At 53.7% G+C, this 18,246-nt stretch overlaps 1 protein-coding gene across 4 annotated transcripts in view; it reads right to left on the bottom strand.

Annotated features, from left to right (window-relative positions):
- The window catches only part of NTRK3 (neurotrophic receptor tyrosine kinase 3), a 222,492-nt gene extending 204,515 nt beyond the window's left edge, over positions 1–17,977 (bottom strand). Inside the window, exons 1-2 of one of the 4 annotated variants that reach the window (XM_050309945.1) lie at positions 17,791–17,977; positions 17,409–17,671 (exon numbers count right to left, since the gene is read on the bottom strand). In XM_050309945.1, coding sequence (XP_050165902.1) covers positions 17,409–17,656 — 248 coding nt within the window. In that variant the 5' untranslated portion in view covers positions 17,657–17,671; positions 17,791–17,977. Of the gene's footprint in view, positions 1–17,408 lie in introns of all 4 variants that reach the window. The other 3 variants (XM_050309944.1, XM_050309946.1, XM_050309947.1) reach the window with 3 other exon arrangements.
- Between the last annotated feature and the right edge of the window lie 269 nt (positions 17,978–18,246).

The following is an 18,246-nucleotide window of genomic DNA, read 5'->3' as shown; positions in this document are numbered from 1 at the left end:
ATCTGCAGGCTGGGATCAACCCAGAGGGCTGGTCTGATACAGCCCAGGGGCAGCTGCACGTTCATCCAGGCTTAGGGGATGGGCACATGGCTCTGCACCCACATGCTCCTAAAGGTGCCTGCCCTTCTGCAGTACCAGACTGGAGAGGGATGTTTCTAAATCAAGACATCCCAAAGCTGCTGCTGCTGCTGCTGCAGGCAGGAACTTCCCAGAGCCCTTTCCACAAGCTCCTCTAGGTCCAGTGTGACAGGACTCGAGCCATTCGTGTTGCCTCACCTTTTACTCTGTCCCAGTTACAGCGTGTACGTGTGTCAGCGCACACAGCAGTCGGAGGCAGCATCCACCGTGCTAATGCATTCAAAAATATGCACAGCCACGTCCACCCTTTGGGGGCTAAGCCCAGGCAAGCTTGCAGCCCTGAGAATGTCTCTCAAGAGTTCCCCCAACAAAATCAAGAATCCAACACACAGGTCCTCAGAAGGTGTGTCCCTATCCATCCCGCAGCTTCTGCCCAAAGACTACAGCATCCCTGGCGGGCCCACATCTTTTCAGTTCTCTCATATGTTGCCATCTGTGGGTTAAAAAATGTGCAAGTAAATAAATAGGTGCAGCGATAATGAGCCAAGGTTTCGATCTGTGAAGGTGAGAGCACAGCAGCATCTGCCAATACGAAGGAAGCACCCGTTTCTATAAATATTGAAATCCGGTAATTATCATCATTAGAACTAGTTGTGATTTAGCCGTAGCTCAATCCCAACAAGTAAGAATGGCATTTATTTGCCACAATTAGAACAGCTAAAAATACCTCCCAAACTTTGCCTGGTTCATCCCCATCCCACCCCCCTTCAGCAGGCTCAGCCCACGGCAGGGAGAAACACAAAAGGAGGGAATCACCTGAAGGACCATGCAGGGTTGAAGAAACCCTGTGCTCTCCCAGGGAGATCAGGACACCAACATAAAACCACCCAATGTTCTAGAAACCCTTCATAGCTCTGCTCTATGGCTTTCTCCCTAACTCTGATTCAACCCAGATAATTCCTGACCCACCATCCTGGCTCACAAAGGTAGCTGCTCCCTACACAAAGCAACTCCCTCTCTAGCAAGCCACCTTTTCCATACGGAAAGTTTCTTTGCATTTGCATCAAAAGGCACAGATTTGTTTTAAAGGGCAAATGGAAAAGCCTGGCTCAACCAAACCATCCCACTGGCGGGTGGGGGGCAATAGCCCTGGTAGCACCCAACTGATGCAGAACAGCCACCCCTGACAGACACGTTTCCTCACCTTGTGGAAACACTGCAATTATGCCAAGAGCCTCCACACATCCAGCATTGGTTCCAGGCTCCAAATGAGTGCTGAAGGACTCCTAGAGATCAGCGTGCTGGACAGACACCTTCACGGATGAACTTGCTGGTAAACCTCACCCTTCCCTACTTCTACAGGCAACTCCTCATACAAAATCCTGTGAGTGGTACCAAGCTAACATGTCCTACCCCTGCAAAGTGACCGGGGGGCCACAACCTTTCCAGAGGCTTTTAAACATGAAGGGACTTGGACACCCTCCCTTGGGAACACATCTGCACTCCAGTTGTCACCAGTAGTTTCCCAGCCTTTTCCCTGATGGTAAATAAATGCCTGTGAGGTGCAGATAAATACTGCAGGAGGCAGCACCTCAAGGCAGCTACAACCACCTCTTGGCTTCCCATCCAACAAGCCTACAACCCAGGAAAAATCCCCATCTGCTGACTGAAGTCAGCCAGGGCCATCTCATGCTTGCTCCAAGACTCAAGATTTTCCCTGAGGAAACGTGCCCAGCGCCCCCAGTCAGGGATGTTCTTTCTGACAGTCACGGTGAATTTGATAATATCTGGAAAGAGCCGTGAAATGGGCAGCTTAGCGAGTCTCCGCTGCGCGGGGGCGAAGGCGCTGAGGTGCTCGATGCCAGGTCCCAACAAAAGCCCAAATATTCATCCCGGCCCCACCAGCCACCACCTGCTCCTCCTCGAAATGCCTCCAGCCCTGGGACTTTCTCAGCGCCCAGCCTCCCCCTCCGAAGGTAATCCGACCCCTCTGATGTTCCTCCCCCCTCCCCCTTTGTTTGCATCTGAACTCTCTCCAGTTTGTCAATATTCCCATAATAGGATGCCTCAAACTGAGGCCACGTTCACGATTTTTTATTTTATTTTTATTTTGGTGGGTTTATGTTGTTTTGCTTTTTTAGTTGTGTTTTTTTTTTCCCCCAGTAAGAATAGCCAGGTCATAGCTCCACTCCCACAGCTCCCCCTCTCCCCAAACACAGCCCATCACTATTAGTTTAGGGCTCTAAGCCAGTTCTCAGTCCATTTGGCAGCGCTGTATCCAAGGCAAAGTGAACTAATTTTGAGAGTAAGATTTGGTGAGACACTATATCAAATGCTTTGCTAAATCCAAATATATTAGGATTTCCACGTTCTGCTCAGCCACTAATTTTGCGATTCCATCAAAAAGAAAAAGCAATCAGGTTTGTCTGGCAAGATTTATTCTTTCTAAATCCCTGCTGTTATTGCTCATGCTTTCCTTATCCTCTAGTGCTTCACTTTCTTAATACTGCAGGACTGGAAGCATTTGCTGGAAATTTATTTTTGCTATTTATATGGATTTTGAAAATCTGCCTCTGCTCTCCTCCGCTGCCCCCTGCCTTCCCACTGCTGTTAGCATCCCTGTGCTCCCACCGTACACATCTTCTCCTGAAGCCTCCTCCCAAAGCCAGACCACAGCACCATCATAAGCCCACTGTTAATACACAACTCAGACACAAGATCCAGAAGAGATACCGATTTAAAAAAAAAAAACCAAGATGTTTGGCAGCAGGAGAAAGGTCTAAAGGAAAACACCCAGCTGGGTCAAGCTCAGGTCCATCACAGAGCATCAACAACAGTTAATATTAACACCTGAATCAGCCATCCCAGAGCATCACCACGTTTTTCTTGCAAATATTCTGGCAACCACACTCTGGGCGATCAGGCAGATCTGATCTGAGCTGCAAGTGACACAGGTAGGTGCCTTTCCAGAGGACACACATGGCCCACGCTGGGTTAGGGCCAGCACTACTATAAACCAAACCCTGAACCACTCGAGCTTGGGGCTTGCAGAGAAAGGTCAGGAAAAGCTGCACTCCCCTGCCCTAGGCTGGTACCCCACTTTCCCACTCATACACTGAGGATTAGGGCACTCAAAAAGCCCCGTCAGAAGGTACTCAGATCTCCTGCAGCATCTTCCTCCCCAGGGAGCCAAGTAGAACTCTCTAAACCCTGTGTGCCCGCAGCAGCTTTTTCAGACAGCACCATCCCAAAGCACTCCCACTGTGGCTCCGACTGTGCATCCACTGCTGTGCACCTCACTGACCTCTGTGGGAGCAGGGCAGAGCCACTCATGCATTTCAGGATAACAACCATTCCTGCTCATTAGGAGGAAGAAGGCAGCTGTGTTGGAGTGTCACTGGCTTCTGCCCACTGAGACTTAGAAAGGCTCAGTAATTTGTACACCAAATAACACCCTGCCTGGGTTGCAAGGTGAGTGCACGCCCTTGGGACACCCCATCCAGGCACAGCAAAGCAGCAGCACTGTCAGCCTGCATCAAGAACAAGCCACCAGCTCCAGCCACAGCCTTTCCCATAAAGACAGTGACACCTCCCCTTGCACACCCTAGCACAGTACAGCACGCCCACGTCGTGGCACTGAGCTGATGCCCCCATGCTTGGCTTCCTACACCTCCATCAGGTCAGGTCTCTGCCAGACCCCTTGCTTCAGCTCCTACATCCTGTCCCAGCATCATCATAAGCAGAAAAATACCATAGCAGGTCATCTCAGTAACTCAGGGCTTTGACACAGGACAAAAGCATCCAGCAGAAGCCCAGGTGATGGTTGTCCATTACACAAGGGACCTCTGCTGCCTGCAGCTCCTTCACTGCTCACTGAAGAGAGCTTACACAGGGGCATGGTGAAGCTAAGCTACGGCATGACCCGAGCACTCAAGGGATAAAGGGAGATTTTCTCTTTACTCTGGCTATTTTTACATCTCAGAAACGTGTCCTGGGGGAGCAGCCCTCTCCAGGAGCCTTCCTGAGGGTTGGGATACCAACACCCTCCAGTTTACAGCCAGCTGGCTGCAGCCCAGCTGAAGACAACAGCCCAGCCCTGCTTCCAGCACAAGGATGACCTTCCCCACAGGCAGCCGGGCAGAATGTCCTCCACCAGCTCCCACTGAGGGAGTGAGTCCTGGGGGAGCTGTCGGGAGGGATTAACCCATCTTGGGATGGCTCCCCTCCTTTACCCCATCACTGCACCCACCCTCCATTCCCCCAGCCTCACCAGAGCTCAGAATTTACAGCACAGGCAGAGCAAGGGGGTCAGCAGAGGAAAACTAATGGGGACGGAGGATTTACAAGGAAGGGATGGATTCAAGGAAGGCAGAGCAAAGCAGAGGGTGATTTACAGGGTCAGCAGCAATTTACACAGCAGGTAGCAAAGAGGCCAGGATTTAAAGGGGCAGGGGAGAAGTGCATTTTATGGGTCTTTATTAGAAAGCGAGCGTCTCCTTCTCCTGATTGCTGTGACCTGGGGAGGGATAGAGGAGATGATGGATCTGCAAGGAGCCTCCCCCTTGCTCTGGAGGTCACAGACAGGCCATCATGGGGAACCATCCCTGCCCCAGCATGGCTGCAATGCTGGAGCTGGTTTCTGCTTGGCCATGGCACCCTCAGGGACATTCCAGTGTGTCCCTGTCCCACTGCTGCCCTGAGGCAGTGTTCCAAGGCCAGGCTTGGTGGTCACTGCCTCCAGGAAAGCTACAAACAACAAACCCTCAGACACCTCCTGAAGCTGGAAGCCCTTCCTGCCTCCTGGCAAGCCCCGCAGTCCCTCCCTGTCAGGGTCTGATCCAGCCCATCTGCTGGCAGAGAGGCAGCGCTTCTCCCACTGCCAAGACTCTTTGCTGCCGCCGGGATGGGGCTGCCAGGCTGGTGATGAGCAGGCAGGGGTCACAGCCTGCTGTCCCTCCATCCCACGGCAGGGGAGGTGAGCCAGCCCCAGGGCCACCATCACAGACACGCACAAGTCACATCACCCACTCTCCAGTCCCATTTTCCAGACACTCCTGGCAGCCAGCAGGAGCCAGGAACTGAGGTCACACACCACACCCCCCCAACATGCAACCCTGAACACACTGGTTTGGGCAAGGCAGGTTCTTGCCCTCTCCCACTCCTGAACTGCAGCAGGGCTGAGGGGGACACACTCCTCAAGCCCACGGTGCAAACACGACAGGTGGCAGCAGGTTTGGGTCTCCAGCTGTCACAAACCTCCCTGCCCAGGCTCACACTAGCAGCATCCCTGAGCTGGCAGGTGCCAGGCTGGGCACAGAGACACCTGCCTGCTCACACTGCCAAGGGTCAGCCTGAACAGCTGCATGTGAAGGAAAAAGAGTAAAGAAGTACATAGGGAAAGTTGTCACAGCACAGAAACTCCACCACATTGTGACATCCTCCATTTGGAACACACTGTGACTGGCCTCTGCCACCCCACGAGGACACTTAATGTTTGGGAGCAAGCCAGGACACCTTCCACTCCCCAGCTCTTCCCTACCACTGCTTCCCCTCAGTGGTAAAAGCTGAAGGCTGCCCATCCAGAAGTGAGGTTTGCAGCACATCATGGCCTGGGGACCAAAACTTCAGCCATGCCACCATGAGGGTGCCCTGAGTGACATGTCAACCCACACCTTGCATGCTCCTACATTTCCTCCCCAGAAAGGTGCCAGGTCTGGTGTGCAAAACAAAAGCTGGAGAGGTTGGTCCTAGAAAATCAAAAAAATGAGGAAATTCACTCAGACATTTTATCTCAGTCTTCTTCTTCAGGCACTCCCCTATTTTGTAAGGAGACCACATGCTAAACAAGTGCAATTCCTGCAGGGGAAATCCAATTTCTTGCAGTACTGAGTTGCTCAGCACAGGGATGCAGTAGGACAGGTGCCACTAGCAGAGAGAGGGAAGGAGGGGAACATCTCCAAGCACTGACCACAAACATCCATGAAAGCATTGAGCACTGCCCGGCAGTGGCACACCATAATCAAAATGAAAATAAAGTCACGAGCATCCCACACAAAATAAGAGAACAAGTTTCTCTCTTTCAGCCTGGAGAGATACAGCTTGGCAGCTGAACAATAGTCACACAGAACAATAACCCAAGGTGTAGGAGCCCAGATAACATCCAACTGCTCACTGGTGAGGACTCAGCCCCAGCACAACCAAGCTGATCCCAGAGCTCCTCAGCAGAGGCACGTGGGCAGCACCAGGGCAGCATCTGCAAGCAGCCTGGTTCTCTCATCCATGTAAAACTTCCAGAGAGGCACAATAGCAGCACCCAACTCACATCTTCACCAGAACCACAAACAGCAGCAACACCATTGCCCCCCTCCCACTCCCCCAAAGTTTGAGTAAAGCTCAGGAGTATCTTTGCTTTTATAAATCTCTGCCTTTTAATGATGGCTTCAAGGCTCAGAGAAAAAAAGGCCCATTAAACTCACTGAATAAGTTAATGGGGCAGAGAGAATCCATTTCAAAGCCACCCCAGGCTATTTTCCTCTGGAGCTAAAGCCTGAATAAGCAAAAAGGAAAAATTAAAACTGTACAGTGCTTTGCCAATAAATAACCCCCAGTGTAATCCGCTACCAGGCAGGCCTCCATTTGCAGAGATAATAGGATGCAGATCAGCTGCAAACCACCTCCCCTTGCAGGGACCACCACCTTTTGATTGCAATTAGCTGTGCTGAGGCAGGAACCTCCATCTCCTGCCTGTCCCCTTCCACCTGCCTGGGCAGGAGGGAACGGCACATCCCGCAGGGAAGTGCCAAAATCCAGCACTTGGCTCTGCAATTCCCCTACATCAATGCTCAAAGCACACACCCCTGCTTCTCTGCCTCGTTTTTACCCAGCCCTTCTGCCCCTTCATCCCTGTCTTCTCCCCCTCCTTCATCAGCAGAGCTATGGGTCCATCCCTCTCCCATCAACCAGAGCCCACACACAGCTGCTCCTCCCCAAACACTTAAAAAACAAGTGCATGTCCCAGAGAGGGGAAAAAAAAATAAAAATCCCTGCTTGTAAATGTTGATCCCACTAGACGCAGTTTGTTTACTATTTAATATTTAAAGATGCTAATTAAGTCTCTGAATAAATAAATCTATGTTACCCATGCCTTTTGGAAGGCAGGGATCCTTCCCTCGGGGCCAGGGCAGCCCACAGCACACTGGATGCTGGGCAGTCTGCCCGGGGCTGGGGACAAGCCTAGGGCAAAGCCTGAGAATCCCACCACCATCCTTCCTGGAAGGGAGGGCTGATCTGCAACACGAAGCAACACCAGGCAGGGCTAAGGCTGGGAGCACCAAGCACTTCAGCCATCAGGTCCTGAAGGAGAGCACAGGCAGGGCAAGGCACAGAGAAGATGATTTCCAGCCAGGGTTGCCAAAAGAGGTGGGATCTCAGCTACAACCAAGGAGCCAAGGGGTTGTGCTCCCAAGGGCCAGAAGATCAACCCATAAAATACTGTAGGGATACAACAACAGGCACCAACACACATCACACAGCCCACCACCATGCAGGCAGGCAGCCAGGGCTGCTCCAGCAACCAGCTACAAACACCCACATCCCTCCCATCTGCCTGGAGCCAGGGCAAGCAACCCACACAGCTTCCTACCTGAGAACACCCCCGTTCCAGCTCCTCTTCTCAAAACCACCATCGCAGCATCTTGTAAAGAGCAGCAACTGCTGCCTCCCTCACGCACAAACCTCAACGTCCCCCAGCGCCCACAGCTCAGCTCTCCCACCTGATACCTCTTCAGCCTCATTAGGCTCTGCCTCTCCCAAATCCGCTCCAGCTGTATCATGCACCTTGCCATTAACCCCTGGTGTGCCAGCCATGCAGAGCTCCCTGTTGTAGAGGCCCCCTCCCTGCCCAAGCAGCACCCCTGCACCTCACAGGTGCCCTGCATGCAGTCCTCGGGCTCAGGCTTTGCTCTGATGCTCCCAAGGACACTCCTCAATGTCTGCTCCAAGCTGAAATGAGGAGCACAGTACTTCCCAGTGGAGCTGCTCTAACCCTGATCTGGCTCTGTGCTACTCTGCCCTCTCCCCTGCAGAGCCTGGGACAGCCTGTGAGATGGTTGGCATTAGGGATGTGTCCAGAGCCCCTGTGAGGCTCAAATTAGGAAACAGTCCCCAGTAACATTCATCTTCTCTGAACTGACACAGAGAGTGCCCCAGGAGGAAGGGATGATCTTGGCAGACTGGGAACTGGGAGCATGTAACATCCTTGACCCTGTGTCCCACTGAACTTTGCTTGCTCCACAGGCTGCTCAGCAGCAGCCACCAAGTGATTTGGTGGCTTTTACCTTACTTTTTCTGGGATGTACTTTGGCTGGGAGAGTACAAACAAGGCAGGAGACAGACAAAGCCAGGACCCACATCACTGCCCCAGGAATACCAGTCACATCCTGGTGGCAAGAGTTTTGGAGGACAAGAGAATTTCTTCCAGCCACACAAATCACAGAGCTGCCCAGAGGCAATCCCATCTGTACTGGGATGGACACGAGGGATGCCCAAGCTGGCCTTGTCTGCCTGAGTTAGAAGCAGACAGGAGGAGGGCAGGCAGCCCAAGGGAGCATTTGCACAGCTGGATCACAGACTGGAGAGCCAAGACTCCTTGTTCCCAGCCCAGGTCACTGCACAGCATTTCCATGGAGAGCATGGGATTGGGGATGAGGCCAGAGCTGCTCCAGAAGCAAAAGGAAAGTCAGCAGCTGCAAGCACCCAAGCTCTCCCCCATGTGGCTTCATGTCCCGGCAGGGTCAGGAGTGAGAGCCTGGCATCTCTGTGGCTCAGCTGAGCACTCATGTTCCTAATTTATCCTGGCAAAGCCCTGAGCATGCAGGGTCCTCAGCAGCACTCAGATTATCAGCATCTGTTTGAACATTTCTTAGTGGGAACCTCCTGGTGAGAGCTAGTTAAGGGACAGCCTTGCACAACCCGGGAAGATGGGGGCTTCACCATGCTCACATCTGCTCCTACCCACTTCTCAGTCCCCCAGAGACAGTGCAGGGCAGCCAGCAGAAGCACCAGTTCCCTGTCCCCTCCCCAGCATGGAGCTGTAGGAGAGCTGCAGGGAAGAGCCTGTGTGGGGAATAGCACTTGGGCTCAGCATCTCCCTGGGATCCCAAGACCGCTTAGCTGTCACTGCAATAAGCACCACAGTCAAGATCAAGCCCCCTGAGTCACACTTCTATGCTGTCACACCACCACACTCCCTTGGGAGTCCTTCCTGACTTCTGTTTTTGATTAAAAAGGCAACTTTTCTTCTGTTTAGGGAGACAAAAGCCACGAGAAGGGGAAGGTGGGGGTGATGTCACATGCTGGAAGGGGTCACTATCAGGCTCCATTATCTACTATACCAAAGCACTCAGTGGCAGCTGGAGGCAAGCTGGATGTAGACATGGCTCTGGCTTCTCCTTCAGCTCCTCAACTGCTATAGCACATGGAAACAAGCTAAAAATACAGCACATGTTTTCCTGGTGCTACTTTTCCAGGCATGCAGGGGCAAGGTCTTACACAGAGGCGAACACGGCAGGACCCCCAGTCCCATGGGATCTGGAATCAGAGTGGGGATGCACAAGGACACAACAGAGCAAGGCTGGTGGAGCAGTCCTGCTGGCTGAGCACTGACTCCAAGGGGAGCCTTGCAAGGGGAGTTCAGAGAGAGTTTAGTCTCCCTTTATTCAACTGAAGTCCAGTCCCAGAGCAGTATCACGGCTCTAAACCCACATCCATAACCCACACTCCAACACACATCCAACCAAATGTCACCCCTGCCATGACATCAGGGCCCATTTGCTGTTGCATTGTGGGACCACTGGGTGTTACAGCCCTTCCAACACGCTGGCAGCACTTGGCAATGGCCAGCAGGGACATAACCAGTCCAAGCTTTGGCCCAGCTGCCAGGGAGGATGAGAGACCTCCAGGAGCTGCGTGTGGAGGATCCTACAGGCTCAAGACCAGCTTCCTGCCCCCACTCGCCTTGCTCTGTCTCAGACCAGGCTCTTCTCAGGCTTCCTCCCTCGGGGAAGGACATGTGGCCTCTTTAGCCCTCCAACCTTCATCCAACCTATGCACAGGGTTAATTACAGGAGCAAAATGCACTACACCTACTTTGGAAGCCTCCAGAGACAGCTCTTGCCTCTACCTCCAGGATTTCTCCAAGGACCTCTCTCATGGCTACTGAATACAACAGGGCCAATAGGACAGCCTTGTTTATCCCGCCCTCCATGCTTGGCCCCTCCCTAAACCCTGGCTGGTGCTGGGCTGAAGAGTTTCCATCCCCCCTCTGCTTCCTGCAGGCCAGCTGCACCACTGCTTTGTGCCTCAGTTTCCCCATCATTAAAATTATGAGAGCTGTCAGGGGCTTCCTTGTAGAACCTGCACAGCCAGAAGCTGGTCACAGATGGCAGTTCATCACCCCAATCAGGCACCTCTTGCCCAGAAACACCTTCTCAGTGACCCGCTTTGGTTGGGTTAATACCTTCCAAAAAGCTGCAAATCACCTCAATTCACAGACAGGCCAGGGCTGCATCACTTGCAGCACTGGTGCAAGAGCTGTGGGTATCTCGCGGTGCACTGACCTCATCCTCCCGCAGCAGCACAAAGAAGCAAACCCAGACGCAGAAGACCACTCAGATCCCCAAGGGCCATCCGACACTGACAGGGATTGGGATGCCAAGTTAGGGAGCAGCCCAAGAGGGGTTCAGCAATATGGGCGCCCAGAGTAAAGGCCCTTCAGTGCGACAGCACGCAAGTGGTGACCCGACCGCCGAGCCCTCGCAGCCCCCGCTTCTCTCGCACTCCGCGCAGCCCCGGTGCGGCTCCATCCCGGCCGTGCCCGCGCATCCCGCGCATCCCGCATCCCGGAGCCGGGCTGTCTGGCGCTGCCGCTTGCCCTCTAGCGGCACAGCCACCTTCAGACGGGAACAGCGGAGCGGCTGAGCCGGGATGCGCCGCGCAAAGGGAGCCGGGGCTGAGCCGAGCTCCAGAGCGGAGCAGGGCGGAGGCTCGGCCAGGCGTTACGGCGCATCCACGGGGATGCTCCTTTGCCAGCACCGAACAGCCTCGGTCTCGACCATCTCCTTGCTGGGGGATAACGGGAACAGCCTGGTGCAGCAGAACTCCTGGTGCTGTGTGCGTGGTCCTCGTGGACCTGGAGCATGGGGTAAGGTGAGCAGGCTGCTGGGTCCTCATCTCCATATGAGGGGCACAAAGTGCTGCAAAATCCAACCACTGCACAAACTGCAGCCTCTGAGCAAGAAACTCACCCCACAGCACCTCCTTGATGACAGTTTTGTTGCTCGTTCCTTGGTGCAGAGGGAAGAGCAAGAGAATTTGGGGGAGACCAGAGCCCACAGGCTGCTGTCAAACACCCCTGCTTAGAAGGCACCTACACATCCTGTCGAAACTCCCACTGCAGAAAACACAAAACTATTGCTATTGCACAGTGCCCAGTAAACAACACAGTGAGTTACAAGCACTGTTATCATTTACCTTTGGAAGCCTGGCAGGCTTAGGGGTTGGTTCACCCCCACTTGACTGCAGTCTTCATTAAGAGGGATGCACCAAATCCAGCCATAAACTCATGGGCAACACCAAGCAGGGGCACTCCATTGAGCAGGACAGGCTGGTGTGCCAGGGTACCACTGGGAAGCCTTGCACTATCTACCTGCAGGGCTCCCCAGGAGTGACCCCATGGGGCATCTCATGGACAGTTTGGGGGGTGTACTGAAAGAGCCCAGCATTGCTGGGTGCATGGATGGTCACAGGCCTTTGGGAGACCTCAAGCAGCCTCATGCCAAAGCACAAGAAGGTGTCACCTTCACACAGGGGAGCTGAAGGGGTGGAGCATACCCAGAGAGCTTTTTCTAACAGAGCTCTACAGAAGCCACTAACCAGAGGCAACACATCTCCAAACCTCTGGGGCAGCATGAACATCCTTCCTCAGTCTCCTTCCTCCTATTAAACACCTGTCCTAGTCCTGAAGCATCTCCATCTCACCTCTCCAATCCCAAGGAGACAAGCCAACAAGCAGAGCTGACTTAGACCTCCCCAAACACTGCAGGACATGAGGGTTGGAGAGATGCCACACGCACCCTGAAACCATCTGGGTCACCAGCTGCTCCTGTCCCAGCAGCAGTTCAGGGCCCATGTTTGGTTCAGAAAAAGTCTGCGAAGTCCTGGCAGGCACCAAAATTGTCTCCTTCCTGGAGAAACACCTGACATCACCTGTGCCAGGAAAGTGCCTCTTTCCAGGATTGGTCAGCAGAGAAAAAGACTGTAAGAGCAGGGCAAGGAGCCAACAGCCAGCTCATAGGAAAGGGCAAGGATACAGAGGTAACAGTGCTTCTGACTTAAGTCACCTCCAGAGCATCAAAACCATGTATGTCAGACCACCTCTTTGTCCCAAACATCTCTGCATCCTCTTCTGTCCCCACAGTCTTGTGCTGCACCCACTTCCCCCATCCTAACATCCTTCAGGACAGCTGCTCTGCGTGAACAAGAGCCCAGGAAATCCAAGCTGGATGGAATTAGAGACCTTTTGAATGGCCTCTGCAGCAGCCAAAGCCTCTGGGACCAGGAGATGGGAGGCTTTGGGAATGCAGAGCCCTTCATCTCTGGAGAGAAGTAGCACACAAGGCACACAGGACACACTGTGGCTGATTCACACAGAGGGGAAAAGTTTGTGCCCACTCTCTGAAGCAGAGCAGTCACCAACTTGAGCATCACAGGAGGCCTTTTCTCAGCTGTTTGGGTCACCAAAGCAAGTCCTGCTCCCTCCGGCCCTTCCAGGAAGATGCCTGCCCTTTCTCTCTCCCCTCCTTCCCAGATGCAAGCACACAGGAGCATTAGGGGTGCCTCAGCTCTCCCCACACCGGCACTGAAGGGGTGCTGCTGCTCTGAGCACCCCCTCGCTCTCCCCCTCTCCACATGCTCCCGGCTCCCGCGCAGCGAGTGGGGGCTGCGCTGCCGCTCCCCCCACAGCACCCAGCTCTGACGTGGCTCTCCCACCCCCGGCCAGGCCCACGGCATGGAGCGGATGCTGCCGGGGGCTGCTGGGACAGCCCAATAGGAGAGAATGAGGATGCTCTTCTTGTCCATGGAAGGGGGCAAGATGCTTCCTCTTGGCCCTGCGAGACCCCAAAATCCCGCACCCCACAGTGCTTCACAATAAGCCACCTCCTCTTGGGTTGCTCTGAATTCATCTCACCTTGTTGAAAGCAGCTACGAACCGCATAGATACACCCTGAAAATCCACCCTTGGAGGCTATTTTACCACAGGAATCCCCATCCTCCCCTGGTGAGGCTGGGCGAGGAGCAAGGTTTTACATACCAGGGACATCTCCCCACCTTGAGGGAGCCCAGGGGTGACAAACGCAGGCCACCATCGCCTGCCTAGCAGCATCTCTGCAGTGCCATAGCAACAGCTGAGAAGTAGGGAGGCCCAGATGGCAAACTCCTCCGTCTGTCCTTCCCCACGCACGGTGCCGGCGCACGCAGGAGCTGCCCACGCTGCCAGAAGGGTAACTCCCCGGCCCGGCCCACCCCGGGGACACGGCACCCACCGTCACCCTGACACACGGCGGCACAGCCGGGCCCGGCTTCCCCGTGTGCCAGCCAGCCCCTCACAGTGCCACGGTGGGGGACCCAGAGTGACAAAGACCCCAGCTGCTCAGTGCACAGGGGCACGAGGGGCTCCGTGCTGCAGGATCCCGCAGGGTCAAAGTTCTCCATGTGCAGCCGGTCTTTTTAGGGAGGTCTTGCAGTGAACGGAGCCCCACATCGCAGGGGTGAGGATGGACTGGGGGGAGCTTGAGCATCTCTGTAAGTCGCACCTGGGTTGGGACACAGCAAAGGCCACCCAGCTGCACCAGGAAAAGCAATAGCATGGCCATACCCCATCCCCATGGTGTCCTCTCCCAAAATCAGGAGGACGAAATACAGAGCATGACTCCAAATTGGCCAAGTTGGCCTCACAGCTGGATAGGGCCACTGGCAGCTCTCACGGGGATCTGTGAGAGGAGTCGCGTCTCCAGGGATGCAATCCAAAATTGGGTAAACTTCTGGGCATGCTGGGAAAGGGCAGAGGGAAATCAGCCAACCCAACCTCCTATTCCATCTCAGGGCAGCAACCTCCTACCCTTTCCCTGCTTCACCATTAACTTGGCACTGCTTGGATTTCCATGGAAGTTGAGTGTCACCATTCCCTCCAGCCCATCCAGGGCAGGAGCCACCAAGCCCTGACTGCTCCACTTTTACCAAAAGGAGGATGGGTGGGAAGCCAGAAGCACCAGCAACTGAAGCAAAGGCCATTCATTTGAGGGATGCAATGGGAGGCTCAATGGTGGGGTACCACACTGTGGGCACTCACTGGGCTGGCCTGCCCTGCCAGCCTCTGTGGGCAGCACTACAGGCTGGGTGTCTCCTGTCTCTCTTCTGTCATTCTTGCCTCCAGGTTCTCATCAGCTGCTGAGAAGTGATAAAACCCAAAGCTCCTGATGGCTTAGCCCCCAATGCTGGGTTGGGGTGGGCTGGCATGGAGGGGTCTTGCTCAAGTGGGTAAGACAGACAAGCCCTCCAAGATGGCTCACATTTTCCTTTTCCAGCCCTCTGAACGGGCTCTGGCAGTCTTTCATCAGCAACACCCAAGCCCCGATTTCAGAGCTGAGCTGTCTTTTGGACATGAATAAGGCTCTGCTTGGTCCCGGGGCTGTTTCACCGCCCCACACTCCATCTGCTTTTTCACCAGCAACAAGATGGAGCAGCAACCACCACCTTCCCCATGGGGAGGACCCATCTGGGGCATCGCATCCCCCAGCCACAGGGATAGGGCTGAGCCTCCCCTACTCACCCCCTGCTCCAGTGGGAGGAGGTGTTTTTGCCCACTGGCTGCCCACAAACAAGGTAAGCTGCCCAAGGAGGCCAAGCCCCCGGTGAGCACGGCAGGCAGGAGGAAACACTGCTCAGTGCCCAGCTGAATTAGACTCGCATGCCAGGAGTGATTCAGCGATGACCAGGCTGGGCTTCGAGGCACCCCTCACCCCAGCACCCACGATGTCAGGGCTGTCAAGGAGAGGCCTGACATCAGCCTGGAAGGGTGCAGGACCTGATGCCTCCCAGACAAGAGGATGAACATGGTTCAACCCTAGATCCCAGCAGTGACTCCTTTGCTGGGAAGCATCCCCGCCACGCAAACCATCCCTCTGCTCCCATAAGCATCCCCTACAAACCACTGCTGCCTTCCCCGTAAGCACGGACCCTTGGGGAAAGTTTTCACTCGTGATCAGTCTCAGCCCCCCACGGCATTCTGGGGTTCACCCCAGTCCTGTGCCTCAGCCCCAACAAAGCCTGAGGAGGAAGGTGTGGGGCCAGAAGCCATGCAGGGGGTGAGTGAATGTGCTTTGCTCAGTGTGGAGCAGAGATGCATACAAATTCCAGCAAAACTGGCACCTTCTTCTCCTTCCTCAACTTAAGAGAAGCATCTCTCCACAAAAATACCCAATATTTGTTTCTGGAGTTGTCCATTTTGGGCAGTTTTTTTGCCCCTCTCCTTTTTATGGACTGCTTATCAGCATTTTTTAATTTCAAATCAGTAAAGACATTTTCTGGGTACAAAGGACTCATGTAATACTACCTCTCTCAGCAGTTCAGATGTGTCTGTGCATCTGACAAAGCACACTTACGCTGGTGGCTTCCAAACCCTTCCCATCCTTTCCTGCTGCTCCCCAGTCCCCAAAGAGTTAAAACTAAACCACAACAAACAGCGAGCACAGGGAAAAAACACGAGTTTCTCCGACTTCCCCAGCATCACCCCCATCCCTCCAGCATCGCAGAGAAAACACTCCACCACCACGATGCAGGATAAATATGGGGCAATTGGAAGGGGAGCATTGCACTAGTTTTCCCCACTTACTTTCCCCATTCCTGCTGGGCTTGTAGGGGGTTGCTGGCAAGGGGAAGGAAGGGTTAGGTGTTCAGGGTCAGTGGTACCTGCTGAAAACCTGCCTGGGCATTGCATGAACCTGTAAGCAAGCGGGAAAAGCAGCTCCCGTCATCTTTATCCAGCAAAGGTGACGAGCAGAGCTGCGAAAGAGGCACTGCAATTACTCCATGGCTCTGCTGCAATTGCACTGTGACCAAATAAAACAGCCTCAGGAAGAGACCCAAAGCCCTCTCCCTCCATGCAACCGTGCCATCGAGGTGGGGAAAATAAATAAATAAATAACCCTCCATTACTCATTTCAAACCTTGCTGCATTTAACTGCCAGAATAAAGGATTCCACCTCTTCTCTCCTCAACTCCCACTGGCAACTTGCTCTGGGGGCTACATTTCCCTAAATGCTCACATTTCAATTAGCATTAGAATAATGAAATGGCTCAGAGTTCATCTCACCCAAAAATGTACTGGAAAATAAAGAGCAGAGATTGGAAGTGATGAGGAATTTTTTTTTTTTTCACACACATACAGCATGATGGATTCAGGAGAAGGAAATATATTCCTTTCTCGACTCCACGCTGATGAGATTAACATGGGCTTTGCTAACTGCCTCTCCAAAGAAGGATAATGCAACTTCAAGTTGATTTTCCAGATAAACAAGCATGCAAACAAACGCAAAGTGCTCAACTAAAAATATCTCCCTGCTCCGATGCTTCACCACACCCCCACCACCACCACCACCACCCCGAGCCGAAAACGCACAAATCCTATCGCAGCACCACGACAAGTTGCAAAATTATAACAATGCGAGTTAAATAAGCTACTTAAGGGACATCTCACTGTCCTATTTTTTTTTTCCCCTCCCATTAAAAAGGCGAAACCGCAGATCCCCAGATACACTCAGGGAAGGGAGCATTTTCTGATGTGGGGATGTAAAAAATAATGATATTCTAACCAGATCCAAAGTCTCGAGAAGGGAAAAGCAGCTCAGAACTTGCTTTTCTTGCCCAATTTGGATAAATATGTGGCGATGTGTGGCGTAGTGTCCCCCCTCCCCTTGCAGAAGCAAACAGTTAAAGGAAGCAGCAGCTTTAGCATCTTTGCCTGCTGCTCTCTCTCCTGCTAAGGAATCAGATCTCATTTACTTTATTCCTCTTAAGCCTTGGCCAAACTGTTGCTGGGCTTTTTATGTTTTTTTGGGGAGGATGGAATAAGGGAAAAGCTGGATCTGCGTCCTCTGCCCGGGGAGTCGGACTGAGCCCAGACAGCGCAACGATGCGGGGGCACCTGAGCCCCGCACGGGCGACCCAGCCCGCACCCTGCCGCGGGAGGGGGAGCCCGGGGGACCCCCACTTACATGGAAGTGATGTTCCTTGAGATGTCCGTGATATTGATGCTCGTGTTGCCATTGCTGCTGCCTGAATCCTGCCCTTCCAAGAGAGGGAAGAGGTTCCCATCATCCGGCTTCTTGCAATTGATGTCTGTCTTGCTGCAAAGACAATTAGCAGGGCAAGCCAGCACCGAAAGCAGATAGTCTCCCCAAATGCTCCAGAGCAAAAATACCCTCCAGAAAGTGCACTTGGTAGGGCAAAGAGAGACATCCATCTCCGATTGCTGCTTCTAAAAAAGAGGAGGAGGAGGAAAGGGGGGATGGAGGGAGGGGAAGGGGGGGAAAGGGGGAAGGAAACAAAGACAGAGGGAGGGGAAAAAAAAAAAAAAAAAAAAAACAACAACAAAACCTCAAGCGATCAGATGCAAAAATCCTCCAGCAGATGAAATCATGCTGGCAGCTGGCTGGGAGAGGCTGTAATTCCCGCTAGGGCAGCGGCCGCGGCCGCGGGCGGGGATGGATGCATGCCGGCCCGGCCGCCCGCCGCTCCCGCAGCCGCTCCGGAGGATCGCAACGGGAGGCTGGGGAGGGAGGGATGGGAGGGGAGGGAGGGAGAGAAGCAGCCGGGGAAATAAATAAATAACAAAAACGGTGCGAAAGTCACCAAGTCCCACCTACTGGGCAGAATTAAAATTGACACACCTGCAAAAAAAACAGACAGAGGGAGAGGAGGGGGCGATCTCCCCTTCCCATCGCTTCCCTCCCCCGGCCTGGCCAGCCCTGCTGCGGCGGGCACAAAAAGCAGAGGAGGAGGAGGAGGAAGAGGAGGAGGAAGGCTTGCAAAGAGAACCGGGCTCCGCAATAA

This window comes from Myiozetetes cayanensis, unplaced genomic scaffold, assembly GCF_022539395.1.
Source record: "Myiozetetes cayanensis isolate MyiCay16 unplaced genomic scaffold, myiCay2020 scf14, whole genome shotgun sequence".
Taxonomy (NCBI): Eukaryota; Metazoa; Chordata; class Aves; order Passeriformes; family Tyrannidae; genus Myiozetetes; species Myiozetetes cayanensis.
Note: the sequence above shows the minus strand (reverse complement) of the source record. Positions and strands in the feature narration are given on the sequence as shown.